The sequence below is a fragment of the Protopterus annectens genome, chromosome 7.part0, assembly GCF_019279795.1.
Source record: "Protopterus annectens isolate FY-2018-M chromosome 7.part0, PAN1.0, whole genome shotgun sequence".
NCBI lineage: Eukaryota > Metazoa > Chordata > Ceratodontiformes > Protopteridae > Protopterus > Protopterus annectens.
The window spans coordinates 630609996-630630960 of NC_056739.1; the positions used below are offsets into that span (position 1 = coordinate 630609996).

Consider the following 20965-nt stretch of genomic DNA (forward strand, 5'->3'; position numbering starts at 1 on the left):
GCAGAGGGGGTAGGAATGTGTGCCTCCCTGCTTGTTTATGTACCACATGACTGTAGTATTGTCCATCCTTATCAGTAGTTGTGTCCTGGATGAAGAAGATCCTTGAAAGCTGTCAGGGCGTTTTGAACCGCTAGCATCTCTTTTTGATTGATATGAAGATGCATTTGGCTTGTGGGCCATGTGCCCTGAATACATTTTTCTGCCATGTGGGCCCCCCAGGCATAATCTGATGCATTTGTTGTTATGGATTGCCTGGCTGTGGGTAGGTTGAATGGCTGTCCCTTTGTTGAGGTGACAGGCCTGTGCCCACCATCAAAACTCCTGTTGAAGGCAAGGAATGAGGGTAATTAATGTTTCCAGTCTGTGGCAATGTTGAGTCCAAACACTTTTTAGATACCATTGTAGTTTCCTCATATGCAGTCTGGCATATGGAATTAGCAGAATGCAGAATGCCATGAAGCCCAAAACATGCACAGTTTTTCTTGCAGATAACTGGGTCTTTGTTGCCAACATTGTGAAGTAAGAAGTCAGTTGTCTTTGTCTGGCGTGAGATAGGCCATCTGGGCAGTTGTATTTAAGCTTGCACCCAGGAATATTATCTCTTGAGAGGGTACTAGTTTTGATTTCTTTTCGTTTACTGTGTACCCTAGGCAAATTAATAATCTTTTTACAAATGCCAGATGCTTTAGTAGAATGTCCTTGCTCTCTGCTTGAATAAGACAATCGTCCAAGTAAGGATATATTTGAATTCCTCTTCATCTGCAAAATGCAATTACTGGTGCCAGGCATTTTGTGAAAACCCTGGGCGCAGTAGATAAGCCAAAGGGCAGTGCAGAGAATTGGTAGTGCATTGAGCCAACTATGAATCTGAGGTATCTTCTGCAAGATGGTCTGATTGGTACATGCAGGTATGTCTCTTTCAGGTCCAAAGTTACAAGCCAAGCCTTCTTGCCCAGCATGGGCAGAAGCTGCTGCAAGGTCAACATTTTGAATTTTGGAATGTCCAGAAATGTATTTAGAATAGACAGGTCCAGTATTGGTCTCCAGGCTTTGTCCTTTCTGGGTACCAAGAAAAGTCTTGTAAAATCCTTGTCCCTGCTCTTGCTGTGGTACTCACTGAATGGCCCTCATGTCCATGAGAGATAAAACTTGTTTTTGTGCCTCTGCCCATTGATTGTGTGGCAGGTATGGCATACCTTTTGCCCTTGGCAGGGTGTGAAAGTGGAACCTGTAGCCCTGGGACACTATATTCAAGACCCATTTGTCCTGGGTGACCATGTGCCAATTTTGAGAAAAAAGTGCTAGTTTTCCCCCTAAGGGGGCTGCCAAAAGAGAAGTGCTTGATGCTGGCAGAGGGAAGTCATTTGGGACGGTTTCCTGTATGGCTGTGATTTGTCTTCTCTGCTTTTGGAGGTAGAAGCGCCCCACTGTTTAGGCCTGTATGAGTCCTAGGGCTGGGATCTGCCTCTGGGGCATCTGTATCTGCCTATTTGTGGCCTGTCTGACACTGGAAAGGACCAATTCTTTGTAGGCCAGTTCCTGCTAAATCTGGGTGGCTGTACCTGTAAGAAATCCTTTACTGTTTGCATAAATTTCGCTTTGTCCTCCATTTTCTTCAACACCTCCTCTGCTTTAACACCAAATAAAGTAGCATGCTGTAATGGAGCATCTAGTAATTTTGCTTTAACATGTTCAGGCAGACTCTGTTCCTTTAAACAAGCATGCCTCCTAATGACAGAACCTGTAACTGTGGCCCTGCAAGAGGCCTCCAGAGAATCAAAACCACATTGCAATGTATGCTTTCCCACTTGCTCAGTTGCATGCAATAAATCCTGCATTTCCTTATTTTCCGCACAATCAGAATTTGCCAACATTTTCTGTTTTAGCAGTGACATTAAGTATTGCTGATATTTAAGCATATGAAACTGACAATTTAAAGCCCTCACAGCCAAAGTAGCAGAAGTGTAAACCTTTTTCCCCCATCTGTCTAGTGCCCTTGAATCCCTGTCAGAGGGACAGGGTTTTTGCAGTAGAAGCCTTGACCCCTTTGGGACCCTGAGAAATAGTTTCTGGGTCATCAGCAGGGTTTTTATAAAGAAATTTATGAGAATCTGGAACCCTGTAGTATCTGTCTAGTTTAACAGGGGCAGAGGGTAGAGAGTCAGGAGAAAGGCTAGACTCTGAAAATACATCTACAATGTCTAACACAGGGGGAATAACAAGAGGCCTGTGCTGAGGTAGTAAAAGAAAATCTCTAAGCCTTTTCTTTGATTCTGAGTAGTCTTGGCTCTCCCAGTGGAAGTGCTCCCTTCATGGTATGCAGGGTTTCCCCAAAAGAAAAATCCTCAGAAGGAGTGGCTGAAGGGATAGATTCTTCAGCATCAGAATCCTCATAGGGAGGAAGAGAGTATTCTTGTTCAAAAGAGGAGTCACAGGAAATGGAAACCTGATCTGAAGATTCATATTCTGTCTCTTGCCTAGGTCTCTTATCAGGAGGGGGATGGGAACCCCTGATCAAGGTAATTAGGACTTCGGCCATTTTGAGCATCTGTTTTTTAGGCATGGAAGTCTGTCCAGGAGAATGCTGTACTTGTTTCTTTGTCTTTAGAGCTGCTTTAGTCTTTGCTTTGGAAGCTGAGGTAGGCTTTACATATGACTGTGTAGGTCTGAAAACACCCTCAGAAGCCGATGCCTGCTCAGCGGCTCCGGACCCATCTGACAAAATAGTTTCTGAGTGTCCAATACCTTGAGTATCCAGAGGCCTAGCTGGCTCCACGTGGGAGTCGGCAGCGGCCTGTGGCTCTGAGGTAGCGGGCGTCAGGGGCTGCGAAAGCGCCTCACTGAGAACCGGTGACTGGCTTAGTGGGAGCCTCGTCATCGGTTTTGGACCTCGGATGCCTATCCTCTTCTTTTTCCTTGCGCTTTTTATAAACTCCGGTCATCAGCTGGTCCGACGGCATTATATAATTGAATCTTCAGCCAAATAATGAAAGGCAAAATCGTATTGACGCTTAATAGTGCGTTGGTCTAGCACAAAACTGACAGCTAGCAACGTCGTGATCAGGGCCTAGGCAAGGAATACAGTAAGAATGAAAATCCTTATGAGGTATTTGCTTCCCACAAGAAATACAATTGTTAACTTTTTCTGACATCGGTCTGGAGCAAGAAAAAAGTTTCCCCAATAGGGTACTTAGCTTTAATGAAGACTTCGGATCTGAAATTCGTCTTTGAAAATCTCAGGAGTCGGCCGACCAGCACTTGCGAACTGCTTTTGCTTCGGGCACCGCACGGCAAGAATGACTGAAGAAAATGGCGTCGGCTGCATCTTTTATACCCCTGGCGCACTGACGTCAGGGAAGAGGCGACAGCAACCGACGCCGGACCAAGACTTTGGAATTCAGGCCGACTGCGGGTAGCCTGCCAACAGGATAACCCAACTGTAATGACTGCAACAGTGAAACACTATGAACATTGTCCAGTCATCTGCCAAGGTCAGCCTTATACTGTTTCATAAGGAAGCTTAGCAGCTTCTCTTTACAATGTTTCTGTCTCACTCTTAAAACAAAGACAGATAGGGCACTATGTTGTTCTGTGCCTTTCACTTAAATATAGCTAAATGGTGTGGCCATCTCTGGGTATGATGGCCACACAATTCACACTAAAGGAAAAACAGTGGCATCAGCATGGTGGAGAATACAGGCTGCAGGGCCTGGATGCCAAGGATGAGGGAGAAACAGGAGGAACATGTCTAAAACTAAACAGAGATCTATTCTTCTGTGTCACTAAAGGAGATTTTTTGCAGAAAAACAAGCAGCAAAAAAAAAAATGATAATAAAACAAAGTATCAAAATATCAAATTTTCTTCAGAACTGGACAGCTCACATAGGAAAAAAAGAAATGAAGAACTGTCTGGGCAGATGCATGATGGGACTGCTAGACAGAGCTTCAAGCAACTTGTAAAGTTCCAAGTGCCAAGTAGTCTTAATGCCTGTAGCACATAGTGCTGTTTGTTACTGAAGATGGGGTACTTCTTAAGAGATTAGTAATATATATACCACATAGAAAAGTTTACTACACATTTTGCAGTACACTTCTTTCAAACAATTATATTTTTTAAATAAATAACAGGACTAAATACAAAGTTTTTTTTTTCTTACCAAGGATTAAAGCAATGTAAGTGTGATACATCAGCAAGGTCAAAACACACAGTACAGCTCGCAGGCTTGGTGTAGCTGCACCTTCCCGCAACTGTGACAAGCCCAGCTCCTGAAATGGTAAATAAAAAAATGGCTTTCATCTTATATGTGCAACATTTCTTAAGACTTTATCCCACCCTTAACATATTTAGTTAGTAATTTAAAACTGTAAGTCATTGCAGTACTCAGTAATTAACTGTGATGATATTAAGGCATTTGTAAAACCAGCCTCCACTCTGTCTTTTAAAGTGAGCATGCGGACATACACATACACACACACACACACACACACACACACACACACACACACACACTTTTCTGGTGACAAAGACAAATGTAATTCCTTAACATGTATTGGAACTTGTACTGCAAGAAATCATTAGCACTTCTGATACCCTACTCCAAAACTGAGACCTTAGTCCAAGCAGCACATATCCCAATCATAGACTTAATCTAAGCTTCCAGCTCTGATCTGTAAAACAAATAAAGGTATTCTTCCCAAATGAGATGAGAAGGGACATCTTTGAAGAAATGGACCATACTGTTCAACAAGGACCATAAGTAACGTATTTGTGTAGCATTACATTGTATATGGGAGCAGGGAGTAGCAAACAGCAACTTGTGAACTAAACCAGCACCCCAACACTTCCTGTTGACTTCTGGCTGCATAAATAGCCTCTAAAACACCTTTAAATCATTCAGTATGCAAGATGGGCACTGCTCAAGTCCCTTATTACTCCAGGAAGAAGATGCTTGTGTTTTTTTTTTTTTCATTTATCAATTAAAACATCACTCCTTGTACTGGATACTCTCTGATGTTTTTATATCTTTTTTGTAGGACCAGCACACACCAGGTTACACAGTGTAAATATGCAATATATTTTGTGATCACAGAGTTCAACAGAGGACCCATGAAAAATGTATGTCAGTCAGCTAGTGGAGTTTGGTTTTTTGGCCTGAAAGTATTCGTAAAGACTTAAAAAGAATACATAAAAAGTCATTGACATTCAGAAGCCATATAGCTGAAACTTTTGATGTCCTGGACCTACTTCTGCTTACCGTAATCCCACTTCGTTGAACTTAATAACGATTTGACGAAGTTACCAAAGATGTTTCAGAAAGACCTGGATCACCATAAGACAACTCCTGGAAAAGAACCACTTGGCCGCCATGGTAAACTTTGCCCTTTTCTCCACTATAGTGCGATCTCGGAGTTGGTATATTTTGTTAGAGGAGCTATGGGGGGGGGTGAAGTTCCCCACTTGGGTGGGTTTGATTTTCTTTGGTTTGTTGTTGAAGTGTTGCTGGACAAGTGGTTTGTTTCCTTTAGTCATTTTACTGTGATCCAGGTGTTCGTGAAATTACATCTTCAGCAATTTTGTCTCATCATTATGAAGTTCAACAAAGTGAGATTTCGGTATGTAGAAGTAGATCAGATGTCCTTAGGGGTCATTTACATATATCCCATGACCTCTATTACAGGAGGTTTCGTGTATCACACAGTGAAAACTTTAGCTTGGCTAGGTTTTTCTTGTAGTTATTACTTAAAAATAACTGAAAATTCGTACATTTTATTCCCTGCCTAGTTTATCACCAGCTACTTTAGCTGCTCTCCCATGGCTCCTCCTACCCCAGTAAGGTCTGACAGGAGGTGAAAAGATCTAAGAAATGTCTTGTAATGGTGGTACTATCCCCAGTGAGGTCATTGTTGGTGGTGAGCACAGCTGGCATCTGGCTGTATCTCATATACTGATGGAGACTTTTCTAAACCACAAACCTTCCCCAGCATGCCAACATCTTCAGATTAGGACGGGTGTTCCACAAGGTATACACTGTGAGGATGTGCCAACTGTGGACCAGATGGCAGCCACAACTTCTGAATTCACTGAAATGTCTCAGCATGAGTATGGTCCTCCACCGGGACTCAAGACAGCTCCACCCAGCATTCCCCCTACCCATAAGATAGGCGCACCTATCCTCTTCCTCAGCTGCTAGTTGAATTCATCTCACCTCAGCCACAGAGAAAGCTGGCTTAACTGCAATTTTTATTTTAATAAAAATATTTATTTTCTTCATCTAGCCATTATATGCCACCAATCTCCAGCCAAAACACTACATGTTCTCCTCCATGATTGTTGATATACTTTTGAATAGCAAAGCATTTCTGGCTTACCTACGCTCTCATGTAAAATAAATGGTTCCCATTTTTTTCTCTTAATTCAAAAAAGAGCTCCAATGCTATCTTCCTGGAACTCAGCCTTCTCTCACAAAATATACCTCTCTCCATGACAAGCACCAAGGCTTACTAGCCAGACATCTTCTTTGCAACCTAGAAAAAAATACTTGCTTCCTTTAAACTAACCATGCAAGACCCTACAATTATCCCTGTGGTTTAACAGTTCCCTGTAATTTAGAAACGCTTCAACTTTACTACTTTTTAATAATTTGAATCCCTTAAAATTCCCTGCCTGCAGAAAGCACAATTATTTCAGCAAGTCTGTTCCAAAAAGTAATTCTGTACATGACTGTAAAATGGTACAGTATAATATTACTGCTGCATTTTATGAGGATGGGCAAACAGAAATATGCTAAAAACATGTTCCCATGCTATTAGTTGCCTTATTATCCTTCATTAGAGCTAGTAAATCCTCATCTGTAACTCCGTCCATTTTAATACACTGCCCTATAATGTAATACAAAGCTACTACAGAACTTCTCATGACATTTTTGAAATATAGGTCAAAATATGGCTTTTAATGCAGTAGTACCTTTAATTAAAACTAGTCACAATTATAAAACACAATAAGCCTTACAAAAGTCAAGAGTAAGTAAAAAGTACAACAGAATATCTTAATAGCAACAATAAAAAATTCTGTATACAGTCAATATAGTCAAACTCTTCACAGAACTTGGACGACAACCCCTAAACAGAGGGGAAGACTGATTACAGCGATGTGCTGTATTTTTATGGAAGCTAACATTATTGCACCAAACAGTGGGCTGTTTAACTTATTCAATAAATTACTGTGTAAACCAATTAGAAAAACACAAACATCCCAAAATGCATCATAAATATGTTGCTACTGCCTCTTGAAAACATTAAAGGCTGGGTTCACCCAAAATATATGCTGCCTGTCACCAAGTACCACACACACACACACACACACACACACACACACACACACACACCTCCAGAATATTGCATTCTCTGTAGAAAATATCTATTCCGATCTAAATGGCATAACAACATATTTGAAACATATTTCAAAAGATGCTGCCTCCCAAAGAATTTGTACTTGACATATCTTGGTGCTATAATTAATTTATCCCAGACTTGTTGCATTATCTGTATGTTCTATAGTTATTTTTTTTTTCAAAACATTGCTTATTGAAATGAACATTAATAACAATAACATCATAACAAGACAACTAAATGAAAAGACTATATAAAACAAGAACAAAATTCCTACGACAAACAAGAAAACAAAATATTCAAAACATGTAATGACAATGTATATGAAACCTCTCCAAAATAATATTTTGGTGTAGGCAGAGGAAATGCTCATGATTTTTTGCATTTTACATCTAACATCCTTATGGGTATATTCAGGCCAAACAGCCGATGTTTGTCTAAGCCTTTTTACTGATCTCATCAGTACAGCAAAAGTGGGTTATTTGGCTGTACTTTACAAACTCAGACCTTAAAAATCAAGTCTAATGTCCATAAACATTAGGGTGCCTGCAAAATAAACCAAAATGCATCCAAACCAAAGGTAAAAAGTTCATGCACACAAAATAATTCAGTAAAAACAAGAAACACCCAGTCAAGACAGCATTCAGTATTATTTTTAAGTATCAGCTTTGAGGCTGATCAGTTTAAGTAATCAATTAACATTAGATTAACAAAGTCCATAATTGTACCTGTTCAACCATCTCTCAGGATTTATACAGCAAAAGGCTGAAATTTAGCCTCATACTTTAATAGAATTCAGTTTATTTCATGGATTTTAAATGAAATCCTTTCCTAAACTGTCTTATGAAATCAGCAGTCAGTGAAGTAGTATAAGATAGAAGTTATTCTTACAAACATACTTCTGCAGTCTTAAAGTAAGACCTTGCGAACGACTGCTATTAAATAAGCCAAGTAACACAGAAAACAAAATTCATTCTATGCAAATAAAAAGTCACGTATGACAAAAAAACATACAACATTAATCAACACAGAGATTACTGTCAACAACAAAAAGTCATTACTGATGCTTTCACTTGAAAGAGTTCACCATTAGTGCAAGGCAACCAGCTTTTCAGATGCTCAAAGTGGGACTTCTTTTTACTGAAACATGAGACTTGGCAGGACAGATATTACCAATAAAAAGTGCAAAGGAGGGGATTTTATTTTTCTATCAAATTAAAATCATATTCTTAAAATTCCGTTGGTGGTGCTGCAGTAGCGTTGTCACCTCACAGTAAGATGCTGTCCAGTTCGATTCTCAGCTAGAGCGTCTTCTGTGTGGAGACATGCGTGAACGGGCATACCTTCGTTGAAGGTTGTGCATCAGGGCTGGCAACTCGGCACGTAAAAATCTACTGCCAATCATTAGCAGACCGTAGTTCCGCTGTGGCGACCCCTAACCGGGAAAAGCCGAAGGACACAACATTCTTCTAGATTTGAAGTTGCTTATGCTGTTTTATATAATTTTTTGGTATTTTACATACAGCATATTTGTTGCTTGCAACTTCTAAAGGAAACCTAATAAATATATTTTGTCCTAAAATTTGAGTACATTTGCCATTTTACATGTTTTTTTTTTCCTCAGGATACAACTGTCCTGGGTAAAGAGGGACAGGTTATAACCCTGTTCCCACTTAATGGTGCCAATTATCATTCAGACTGTTGCTTTCGTTGATCCACTGTCAGTGCTACCCTTTTCTCATCCACTCTTGTGTGAAACAAAGGAAATGGCTTAGATCTTTTAGGTGGACTCTTCTTCACTGATGAAACCCTAGGAGTTTTAGATACGTTGGCTAGAAAACTGTCAATTTTTGTCGGCCCTTCCTGGGAAAAGCTGAACTTCTGTAAGGCATTTTCTTATTCTTAATCCATTACTGGATCCCCACCAATTTAACGCAAAATTGTATCTGGTACAGAAGCCTAAACATCCAAGTGGATTGCTTGCTACTTTGATAACTGGCTAAAAAACAGCTCAATAAAACAGTATGAACAGAATATTTCTAATCACACAAAACTTAAATGCCCCCCATCATCTTTTACTCAGTGGCCCTATCATAGCAGACAGCATCTTCTTCTATAAAGCATAACTCTTGAAATTAATGAGCAATGGTTTTCAGCATATGGATCCACAGATGTTGCAGGATGAAAACTCCTTTGAGCACTTTCTGGACACAAGTCCAGTCCAACCATTCACCTAATTTTGTTCTAGATAGCCCAGGGAATCCCCCCTTTCTACACTCATAGGAATGCCAGAGAATCTCAGACTTTTGCTACTTCTACCTTAAGTATCAATTAGCACAGCCCCCAGCTGCTTCTCCTTAGTTTCCACTGACCACTCCTGATGTCCCAAAGACTTCTATAAAATGGCCTGCATACGCAGTTCCAGCCAGGATACTTTTCTGTCACACTCAGATATGTATTCTTACAGAAAATCTAAAGGGTGTAGGCAGGAGGGCAAGCCCCCCTGCACTTTATTTTTTGTAATTCCTGCATTATTTGACACAAACTAGAACTCTGATCACCAGCCATTCTGTGTGTGTGTGTGTGTGTTAGAGAAATATGTATTAATATGTATGTTTAGTGCTTATTAGAAGCTAAAAGAGTTAACACATTTCATTCTATTTTATGTACAGCTTAACTCTGTATGAAATAAGATGATTTTTCAAACCACAGTATGCTTTCTGAAACTGCAAGATGCACCCTGACCTACTATTTGCTAGCACAGTAAAATTCATGTTTATGCCTTTTGGAAATGTACTGAGAAGCAGGTGATTATCTGCTAGGTCAGGAAAATGTATGAATAGTGTATGAATAGAACAATACTGTTTTCTATAATGTGATTGAATATGAACAATCAGCTCTGTTCGTGTTACGAGAACATGCACAGCTGCGGAAAAGAGATACATGAAACAAAAGACTGCTTGAAGAATCTGTACTTGCTTTGTGCTCGAATTAGCTATAGTACCTTGAATGGTAACATAACATAGTGGGAAGCTGTATCTAACCGGTGGTCACCAAGGCCACGTTGTTTTTCTTAGAAATAAAATTGATAGTGCAAGCAGAAAAATCATCGACAAACAGCTGCTAAGGAAAAATGATGATTAACTAAAACTTCTGTTCTGTTACAGCTTGGTAGGCAAATGTCTTATTAGAAAGTATAATAAAGATGGACTTTCCATTTTTTTTTTAGTAGAACTGCATGCAGCACGTTTTTGTCCTCTTGCTGCAAGATTAAAGTGCCTTAACCTGAACCTGCCATGTATTGATCATTTTTGAAGTTTATTTTTCCTTTGACAGATTGGTCCTTCGAGCAGGATAACTCTTGCTCTAGCTCAGGTCAGATGGGCCCGGTGGCACGAAACCATACAGGGAAGAGGCCACATCGGTTCTTCTGCTCTTAAAGACCTCCGACTGAATTGTCGTTCAAAAGAGGCCAGCCACTGTTTCTGATCTGCGATTGGAGGATGAGTCAACGGTTCCAGTGAGACTATCAATCACGGAGGCTCAGGTAAAGAGGAATTTACCTTTTCTTTGTTTCAGATCAGGGACTTGTTACAGTATTTGTTTTTGTCAGGGAGATTTTATATAAATCAGGGACAAAAAAGATTGCTGTCTTGTCATAGATCAGGGAAACAGGATAGGTAGGCAGTTGTTCTAGACAAACTGTGAAAAAGAGAAAATCGTGGTACCACGTGATAAGAAGGGTTACGTAAGAATTTCTAACTAAGTTAAGACAACATGGGAAATAAGTGCACAAAAAGATCCTGAGATCCGCCATTAACCGAAGACGCGAAATACATGCAATTACAACGTGCCGATAATGTTAGGTACTATACAAAATGGGTTAATAAATACAAATTTGATGGCAAATTAGATAAACCTTCACTTATCAAACTTGTCAAACAACTTAAAACAGATGCAAAAGGTCAGGTAAAAAAGCAATGTCAATTGGGAGTTCCTCAGGCACACAGGTGGCTTGAGGAAGCAAATCGCAGGGAACAAAACAATAAAAATTCAAAAGCAATGTTTTTAGATAAAGAAGACAATAACCTAGTAATGACATCAGCCCCTCCACTTCCCTTACCAGAATATGAAGTGAGTGGACAAGCTGATCCACCTCCGCTACATCTAACTGTCCCTGCGAAATCAAAACCGTTTATCAGAGATCCTGTCGAGACTAGGTCTCGAACACGCAACTTAAGAGGGGATATTGAATTGTATGAAATAAATAAAAATTCACAAGCTATGAAGAAGAGATATGTCCACTCATAGAAGTACCAAATCCACAGGCAGGACAGGACCCAACTCTTCTATTATATAGACCGTAGACACCGGAAGACATCCGGAAAGCCACAGAGGGAATTCCCCATCCAAAAGTTAATTTTAGAAAATACTTAGAAGACTTACAGGGTTAAGTTACCATTTAAATGGAGAGGAAGTAGAGAAAGTAGTCAGACAAATCGTACGTCCAGATTGGCACATGATCAGTGGTAACTGGAATCCCCGTGACGCAGAACATAGGCCACTCCCCACATAGTAACGCAGAATTGGATAACAGAGTGAAAGGTCTGACAGACCGAATCTCTGAGAAATGGAAGCCTAGGGCTGACTGGACTTGCATTAATCAATGCATCCAACAAGAAGGTGAAAGTGCTGATAGATATTATGCCAGATTATTAGAGTGTTTTAGTAACCATTGTGGAATGCAGGTACCTGAAAACCAGACACATGATTCCCCATATGAGCAGCAACTAAAGAATGCATTTTTGAAGGGTAGTATTGCACCCATAAGCAGTTTTATTACGAAGCACATGGTAGATCATTGTACGAGTAGATTACAGTCATTACTTGAATATGCGAGACATGCCGAAAGGCATTTTAATAGCAAAATGAAAAAAGAAAACTCAAGTATTTGCAGTAGAAGACGGAGCAGAAGTCTTTGTAGTACAGTCCGGGAAGAAGGGTAAGAAAAATGCCCAGGGAAACAAACAATCTGATAAGCGATAAGAGGAGTTTGAAGAGAGAAAGAAAAGGGGTGAATGTTTTAAATGCAGGAAAAAGGGAAATTTGGCAAGGGATTGCAGGCAAAATACGAAGGTAACCACGGAAGACAAGGAGGGTGAGGACTGACTATATGATAGTCAAGAATCATTAGAAAGAAATGACCAAGAAAAGACAAATGTGAATGTGATAGAGGGAGTAGAGGATGTGATAGAAGAAATAGAGGATGTGAATAAAATCACAGATAATGAAGAAAATCAAATTTTGGACTTAGCATTATTGAGCCTAGAGCTCTACTTAGACACAAAACCGGAAGTTACACTTCTGGTAGAGGGGAGGGAAGTTCAATTCCTTTGTGACTCAGGGGCTTCACAGACCCTGATACATCCCTCCAAACTACCAGAAAATTCAGAATCACTTGATTACATATTAGTGAAAGCAGCTAATGGACAGCTGTATCGGGAGCCACTCTCCCACAACATAGCAATAACTGACCCTGTTTCAGGGATGACCCAGAAAAGCAAAATTGTTGTTTCTGCAAAATGCCCATTAAATCTTTTGGGGAGAGACCTTATGCAGATATTTGGCACAGCAGTAGTTCCAACCATGGAGGGTATGGAAGCACAGCGACAAATGGATACTTTTGTGGTACGACCGGAGGGTGAAACATTTTATTGGTACAGCCAGGACTTGGTTACAACTGGTCCAGGGGCAGTAACCGAAGAACTGATGAACGTAGCCATCAGTAAATCCTCCTCCCTTGACACTGATAAACAACATTTGTTGCATTGTACTCTATATTACTGTAGCATACCAGGACATGATAAAAAATATGAGCAAGAACTGTTTAAAAACCATGCTAACAGATTAGTATTACGTAATCTGTACTGGGACACAGAAGGAAACAGTGTAGTTTAGCTGTTCATTGCCCCAGGAATTCCTAGCACTTTACAAATCTAATCGATTACCACATGTTAGTTTGACTAAAGATAAGAATGTGAGGTGGGCAGACCTAGGAGAAAAAGTCACAAGGTGGGAAAAACAGACAGAATTAGAACTGTCAGAACAGGGAGTACAAAAGCAGAAGTTGAATTGGATAACACAGACACACCCAGCTGTGCACTTGCAGGCAAGTGAGGACAGCTGAGTAGCACACTTACTAGAGGAAGAGGAAAAAACCTTACGAGACATACCAGAGACTCTCTGGTCAACAGGGAAATCAGACGTAGGACTTATCCGCACAGCAGGACCAGTCACTATCATGCCAAAGTCAGCATTTAGACCTCAAAAGAGACAGTATACCTTAAGAAAGGATGCAGAAGTAGGAATCAAACCTATAATAGCAGCCTTACTTAAGGAAGGAGTATTGATAGAATCTCCCGATTCGCCATGTAATACACCCTTATTTCCTGTTAGAAAAGCAAATGGAGAATGGCGTATGGTCCAAGATTTACAAGCTGTAAATGATGCAGTTATACCTAGAGCACCTACGATGCCAGATCCACACACCTTATTAAATGATTTGAAACCACAACAGAAGTATTTTTCTGTGGTAGATATTAGCAATGCGTTTTTTTCAATACCGATACACCCTGACAGCCAACATTGGTTTGCATTTACATTTCAGGGGAAAAGGTATACATACACGCGACTACCACAGGGATATTGTGAGAGTCCAACAATATTTGCACAAGAAATTGCAAGTAACCTGGCGGGATTTATCCCACCGAAAGGCAGCCAGATTTTACTTTATGCAGATGACATTCTGCTACAAGCCCCCACCCAGCAAGAATGCAGAGAAGATACCATAGCATTACTACAATTTCTAGCCACTCAAGGACACAAAGTAAACAAAAACAAACTGCAACTTTGGAGAAAACAAGTTAAATACCTGGGATATGTAATATCCAAAGGAGGCAGAATATTAGATGAAGACAAAAAAACAACAATATTACAAGCACCCAAACCGACTACCAACAAGGAAATGATGTCCTTCCTAGGTACGACTAATTTTTGTCGGAGTTGGATTCCAAACTATGCCTTGGAATCTGCTCCACTGACCAACTTAATATTCAAGAAGCCTATGGCAGCACAAGATTCATTACAATGGACACCAGAAGCAGAATCAGCTTTCTGCAAATTGAAACAACTGATAGCATCCTCATTAGTTTTAGGATTACCAAACTATCAAACGATTTTTCCAAACTGTAGATTGTAAGCAGGGCTATATGACATCAGTGTTAAAACAGCAACATGGGGACAAACAATGCCCCATAGCTTACTATTCATCACAGCTAGACCCAGTGGCGTCATCCTTGCCCCACTGTGTACAAGCAGTAGTCGCAGCTGCAATGGCAGTGCAAACTTCAGCCTCAGTAGTGTTGTTCCACCCTCTCAGATTGAGAGTGCCTCATGCAGTCACGATTATTTTACTGCAAGAAAAAGTAGCATATCTTTCTCCTGCTAGACCATCTTTCCTGTGTGACTATACTGTTGAGCCAACCTCATATGACAGTTGAATGATGCACAACTTTGAATCCCTTAACCTTGCTCCCAACCCCTGCAGATGGCAAACCACACTGCTGCCTGCAGGAGATTGAGCAAAACACGCTGCCTAGAAAAGATCTCACGGATGTTCCCTTGGATGATGCCGAGGTGACATACTATGTGAACGGCTCGTGTAGAAGGGGTCCTACAGGACAGAATCTAGTGGGGTATGCAGTAGTTTCTGATATTGAGATTTTAGAAGCAAAGTCTTTACCACACAACTTATCTGCACAAGCAGCAGAATTGATTGCTTTAACAAGGACATGTACCTTGGTAAAGGATAAACGTGTGAACATTTTTACTGACAGTCAGTACGCTTTTCCTACTGTACATGTTTTTGCGCAGCAGTGGAAAAATAGAGAAATGATAATATCTACTGGTAAACCAATTAATCATGAGCAATTTATTTTAGATTTGTTAGAATCTATTCAGTTACCTCAGAAAGTAGCTATTTGTAAATGCGTAGCTCATACCAAACAACAGGATAGGATTTCAAAAGGTAATGCGAAAGCTGATACAGCTGCAAAGCAGGCAGCTTCAGAAGTATTTCTTTTAAGTGAGGAATTACAACCATCTGAGATTTTAGATTTAGAAATGTTAAAAACAATGCAGACGCTTACTACAAATGTAGAAAAACAAAAATGGATAAAACGAGGAGCAATTCTTGAGAAAAGGCTGTACATCTCCAAAGAAAGAAAACCAATTTTACCATCTAACTTGTTTAGATATGCAGCTTTGTTGAGCCATGGGCAGTGCCATGTCTCAACTGGGGTGATGGTATAGTTAGTGAATTGAGTGTTTACACCATATGGATTTACAAAGTACACAAAAAATGTTTGTGCAGCATGCCATGTTTGTAACAGGCATTATGCACAGGGGGCACTGAAGTCTAAGCAAGGGAGTTTCCCTACACCACCGTATCCGTTCCATGCTATCTGCATGGATTTCATAGAACTAAACAAATGCGAAAATAAAAAGTACTGTCTTGTCATTATAGATATGTTTTCCAAATGAGTGGAAGCTTTTCCGACCAAAAATCCAGATGCAGCTACTGTTGCAAAAGTCCTTGTTAAAGAAATTATTCCTAGATTTGGCATACCGGAAAAGATCTATAGTGACGATGGCACACATTTTGTAAATCAAACCATACAACTGAGCCGTTATTTCGGGATTTCCTTGAAAAAACATTGTGCATACCACCCACAATCTGCAGGATTAGTAGAAAGGCATAATGGAGTTCTGAAAAATAAGCTTAGGAAATTGATTAGCGAGACACAGAAGAACTGGGTGCACTGTCTACCTCTGGCACTGTTGAGCATGAGAACTGTTCCAAATGCAAAGGGTTTAACTCCTTTTGAAATACTGTTTGGGAGGGCATATTATACACCTCAGTGGAAACTCTCATGCCTGCAGACCAGGAGGCTGACAGTTCACTTGCAGAGTATATGAGGAGACTTCTAAATAACAAACAACTTCTGCAGTTAAATTCTGTTTCAGATAAAGAACAGACCAGACCATCGGAAGCAGTAGTACAACCGGATCTGGGTGAAGGTCGTGAAGAAAAGAAATTGGAGTTCTCCAAAGTGGGAAGGGCCGTACCAAGTGCTACTGTCAACACCCACTGCGGTCAAGATAGCTGAACGTGTGTCCTGGATTCATTTGACACATTGTAAACTGGTCAAGAACTTTGAACTGGACAAAAACCTTGTTACTGTTGTACAACGAGAACAAAATGACCAGGTATAGAGCAAACAGGGATGCAGAACAATCTCAGAAAAATTGCATGATCATCCTGTTAGCTATACTGGTAACAATAATCTTTTTGCTGTGGCCTTTCCTTTTTTCAGCCACACGAGTTGCACTGAACAAACGTGTTGCGTTACTCATAGACTGGCACCCAAACTTTAATACTTACCAAGCAATTAACTATGTGTATGCCGAGACTTTTAATGTTTCGAACTGCTGGATTTGCACAGTTATACCAACAGCATACGGGGGATTATTAATGACTGCTGTCCCCCTAGGGGTCAATGAGACCGGGGAAAACTTAATTTTTGATACTACACCTGTGAAATCACAAGACAAAATAGCATTGTACTTACCTGTTACACAAAAAGGAATTATATGTTTTTATAAAAATGTCATTATTCAGGTGGGTTGGAGCAATTGCAATGTGACTGTTTCTTATAAATGTTATATTAAGGTTAATAAGGCAGAAACTATCTGTGATGCAAACTATGACTCATATCTTGAAAAAAACTGTTAATGAAATACAACATAATCCTGTTCTTTTGAAGCAACTTTCTATTATTGACAAAAAATGTTTCATGCAGGGCAAGCATATATCAATACTAAAGTAGAGAATTGTTATTTTGTTTGTGGGAAAAAGACATACAAATGGCTACTTGAGAATTGGTCCGGCAGTTGTTTTTTGGGTTACCTGGTCCCGGCCATACGCCATATTGCAGCTTTGCCTCAAGGGAAAATTCGAAACGTCAGAGAGGTCAGCAGTAAACCTGGAAGTCCAATCAAGAGGCCTGAGAATCCAGTGGGACGAATCGAAGCAGGGTGGAGAAACCATAACTCAGTGAAAAACAAAGATAAACTGACACACATGGACTTGAATGACACTATTATATCATGGGCAGGCATAGCCCCTGCATATGGCGCAGTGAAATCGATTTGGGAGCTGAGAAAACTGTCCAAACATCTCGAAGTTATGAGCAATGCAACTTTTTCTGCTCTCGAATTAGTGACTGATGAACTAAATGCTATGAGAACTGTGGTGCTTCAAAACCGCATGGCTCTCAACTTCACCCTGGCGGCGAGAGGTGGTAAGTGCACTTTAATCAAAGAAGAATGCTGCTCGTATATTCATGACAACCAGCATGAGATAAACGACCATCTTCAGGTGATCCAGAAAGTGTTGACCATGACCAAATCAGGCCCAAACCCTCTGACGGACTTTTTCCAGAATTTGTTTAGGGGGTGGGATTCCATCCTAATGAACATCCGGATTGCCATTTTTGTGGGATTACTCCTATTAGGAGCATGCATTTCTTGTGGTATCCCCTGCATGAAAAAGTTAATCAAAGATTTTATAGACATATCAGTTTCTGAGACTTTGTATCAAAGTACTGAAATTGAAGAGTTGTTGAAAACTGAAATGCTTTCATAAGTCTAAACTGAATGACTCTCTTAAATGCAAATCTGGAATGGAAGAGGTTAGGAGAAGAAGCAAACTGTTTATGCTTTTGAAAATAGAATAAAAGTATTAACAGGGGGGAAATGTTAGAGAAATATGTATTAATATGTATGTTTAGTGCTTAGTAGAAGGTAAAAGAGTTAACACATTTCATTCTATTTTATGTACAGCTTAATTCTGTATGAAATTATAAGATTATTTTTCAAACCACAGTATGCTTTCTGAAACTGCAAGATGCACCCTGACCTAGTATTTGCTAGCACAGCAAAATTCATGTTTATGCCTTTTGGAAATGTACTGAGAAGCAGGTGATTATCTGCTAGGTCAGGAAAATGTATGAATAGTGTATGAATAGAACAATACTGTTTTCTATAATGTGACTGAATATGAACAATCAGCTCTGTTCGTGTTATGAGAACATTTACAGCTGTGGAAAAGAAGAGATACATGAAACAAAAGACTGCTTGAAGAATCTGTACTTGCTTTGTGCTTGAATTAGCTATAGTATCTTGAATGGTAACATAACATAGTGGGAAGCTGTATCTAACCGGTGGTCACCAGGGCCACGTTGTTTTTCTTAGGAAGTTTTTCATAAAATTGATAGTGCAAGCAGAAAATCATGGACAAACAGCTGCTATGAAATGATGATGTTAAAACTTGTGATCTGTTACGTCAGCTTGGTAGGCAATGTCTTATTAGAAAGTGTATAAAGATGGACTTACTTCCTGATTTTAGTTAGACAAACTCTGTATTAGCATGTTTTTGTCTCCTTGCTGCAAGATTAAAGCGCCTTAACCTGAACCTGCCGTGTATTGATCATTTTTGAAGTTTATTTTTCCTTTGACAGTGTGTGTGTGTGTGTGTGTGTGTGTGCGTGTGCGTGGTCTGCAGTTAACAGCTCAGGCCAAGCCTCATTGTCCAGCAACTGCCTTTCTTTATTCCTCTTTAGTAAAAAAATTAATGGTTCGTGTAATCAGATTTTAATGTTGAAATATACCTTTTACTGCAGTCAGGGAGTCTAATTTTTAACCCTAAAAGAAAGCACTGCACTTTATGTATTACAGTACATTAACCTGATTGCAGTCTATCTTGCCTGCACTTTAAAGTGACTGAATGCTGTAATTAAATCAAAAGGTGCTTCAACAAAGTATTAGTTTAAGGGTGTGCACACTTATACAACCAGCTTAGTGTACATTTTTTAGTTTTAATATTTATTCCTCTAACAGATTTGTTTGTTTTTCAATTGAATTGTGCAAATTATAGGTCAGATTAAAGTTGAGAAAAAAGTTTTGAAATTATTTATTGTGGTCTCATGGTGTGTATACCTTTATATCCACTACACACACACACACATACACACACACATATATATATATATATATATATAAATATATAGATCTACTTCTAAATTTCAAACTTTTGCAAGTTTAAATTTCTTATGGTCAAGACCATAAGAGCAAACTTGAAAAAGTTTGAAACTTAAATAAAAAAAAATAAACACAAAACAATTTTTTTTTTTAATTTTTTTCAGGTAGGCAAGCCCCCTGTACTCCTCACACCCCCTGCTAATTAAATATACCAACTCTGAGATTGAATGACAGTGAGGAAAACATTAAATATACCGTTCCATACTGTACGTCGATCTCCATTTAAACGGTTCAGACTTTCTTGTGAAAGATCAAAATTTAGAAGTTTATATATATATATATATATATATATATATATATATATATATATATATATATATATATATATGGGTCTTTATTAGAACATCTAAAGTTTAATGGTTCGAATCACTAAAGGTCGACCTTTAATGATCGAGCCATTAACATTTCAAATGTTCATAAAAAATAAATTAAAAAAAAAAAAAAAAGGGTGTAGGCAGGAGGGCAAGCCCCCCTGCACCCCCCCCCCACACCCCTGCTACTTAAACATACCAACTCCGAGACCGCACTACATTGAAGTAAATGGAAATCTTCCCTTATGAGGATTTCCTTTTACCCGTTCGGCGTTCTGCACTTTCGCTATTCTCGTGTCGACAATGTTGGATTCGACATTGTCGGCTTTCGAGAATATAATAGGTAACACATATATATTTATATAGTGAGAGACAGAGTGAGAGAAAGACAGAGATATGTGCAGAACTCAGACATGCTGAACTATTTGACTTTTTTTTAATTTATTTCAATTATTACATTAACTGCTTTACATTAGTTTCATAACAGCTATAGTGAACTCTGTCTTACATACTCCCCATTTTCTGCCTTACTACATTATTTAACTGTTATCAGTTTTTAGTTAATGATCTGTGTGCTTTAGTGAATCCTGAGGAGTAATGTTGCCATTAGGTGTCTTTGGAGGTCTTTGAGATTTGGGAATGTTTCTTTTAAGATTTTTGCCTCCAAGAAAGTTGTGTATTTACCTCTCTTGTGTACAGTGTTATTTTATTTAATGATGAACTGGTTGTCTGAGAACATGAGGCAATTGCTACACTGCCTTAGGATGCCCCAAATCCACCAAGCTGATCACAAAGACATTTGTAACCTGCATATCCATGTTGTCTGGTCCTGTAATAGGGCTGGCTGTTTAGGATTAAAGATTGGGTTTTAATAGGGTCTCCTAGGTTAGTTTCTGGGGCTAAGGGCAAGATGTTACATTACATTAGGATATGGTAGTGCTACTCAATGCACAAACTAGCTGGGCTATGCTTACTTCTGCACAGTGCTACACTATTTAACAGATTTTTGGATCTAATCCTAACTTTATAGGGGAATTTCACTGTCT

General features: G+C 39.4%; 1 protein-coding gene across 2 annotated transcripts in view; it reads right to left on the bottom strand.

Moving 5' to 3' along the window:
* Positions 1-20965, bottom strand: part of TTC39B (tetratricopeptide repeat domain 39B) — a 1202733-nt gene that overhangs the window by 308462 nt on the left and 873306 nt on the right. For both annotated transcript variants that reach the window (XM_044077204.1, XM_044077205.1), the window contains one exon: positions 4158-4266. In XM_044077204.1, the coding sequence (XP_043933139.1) occupies positions 4158-4266 (109 nt within the window). The remainder of the gene's footprint in view (positions 1-4157; positions 4267-20965) is intronic.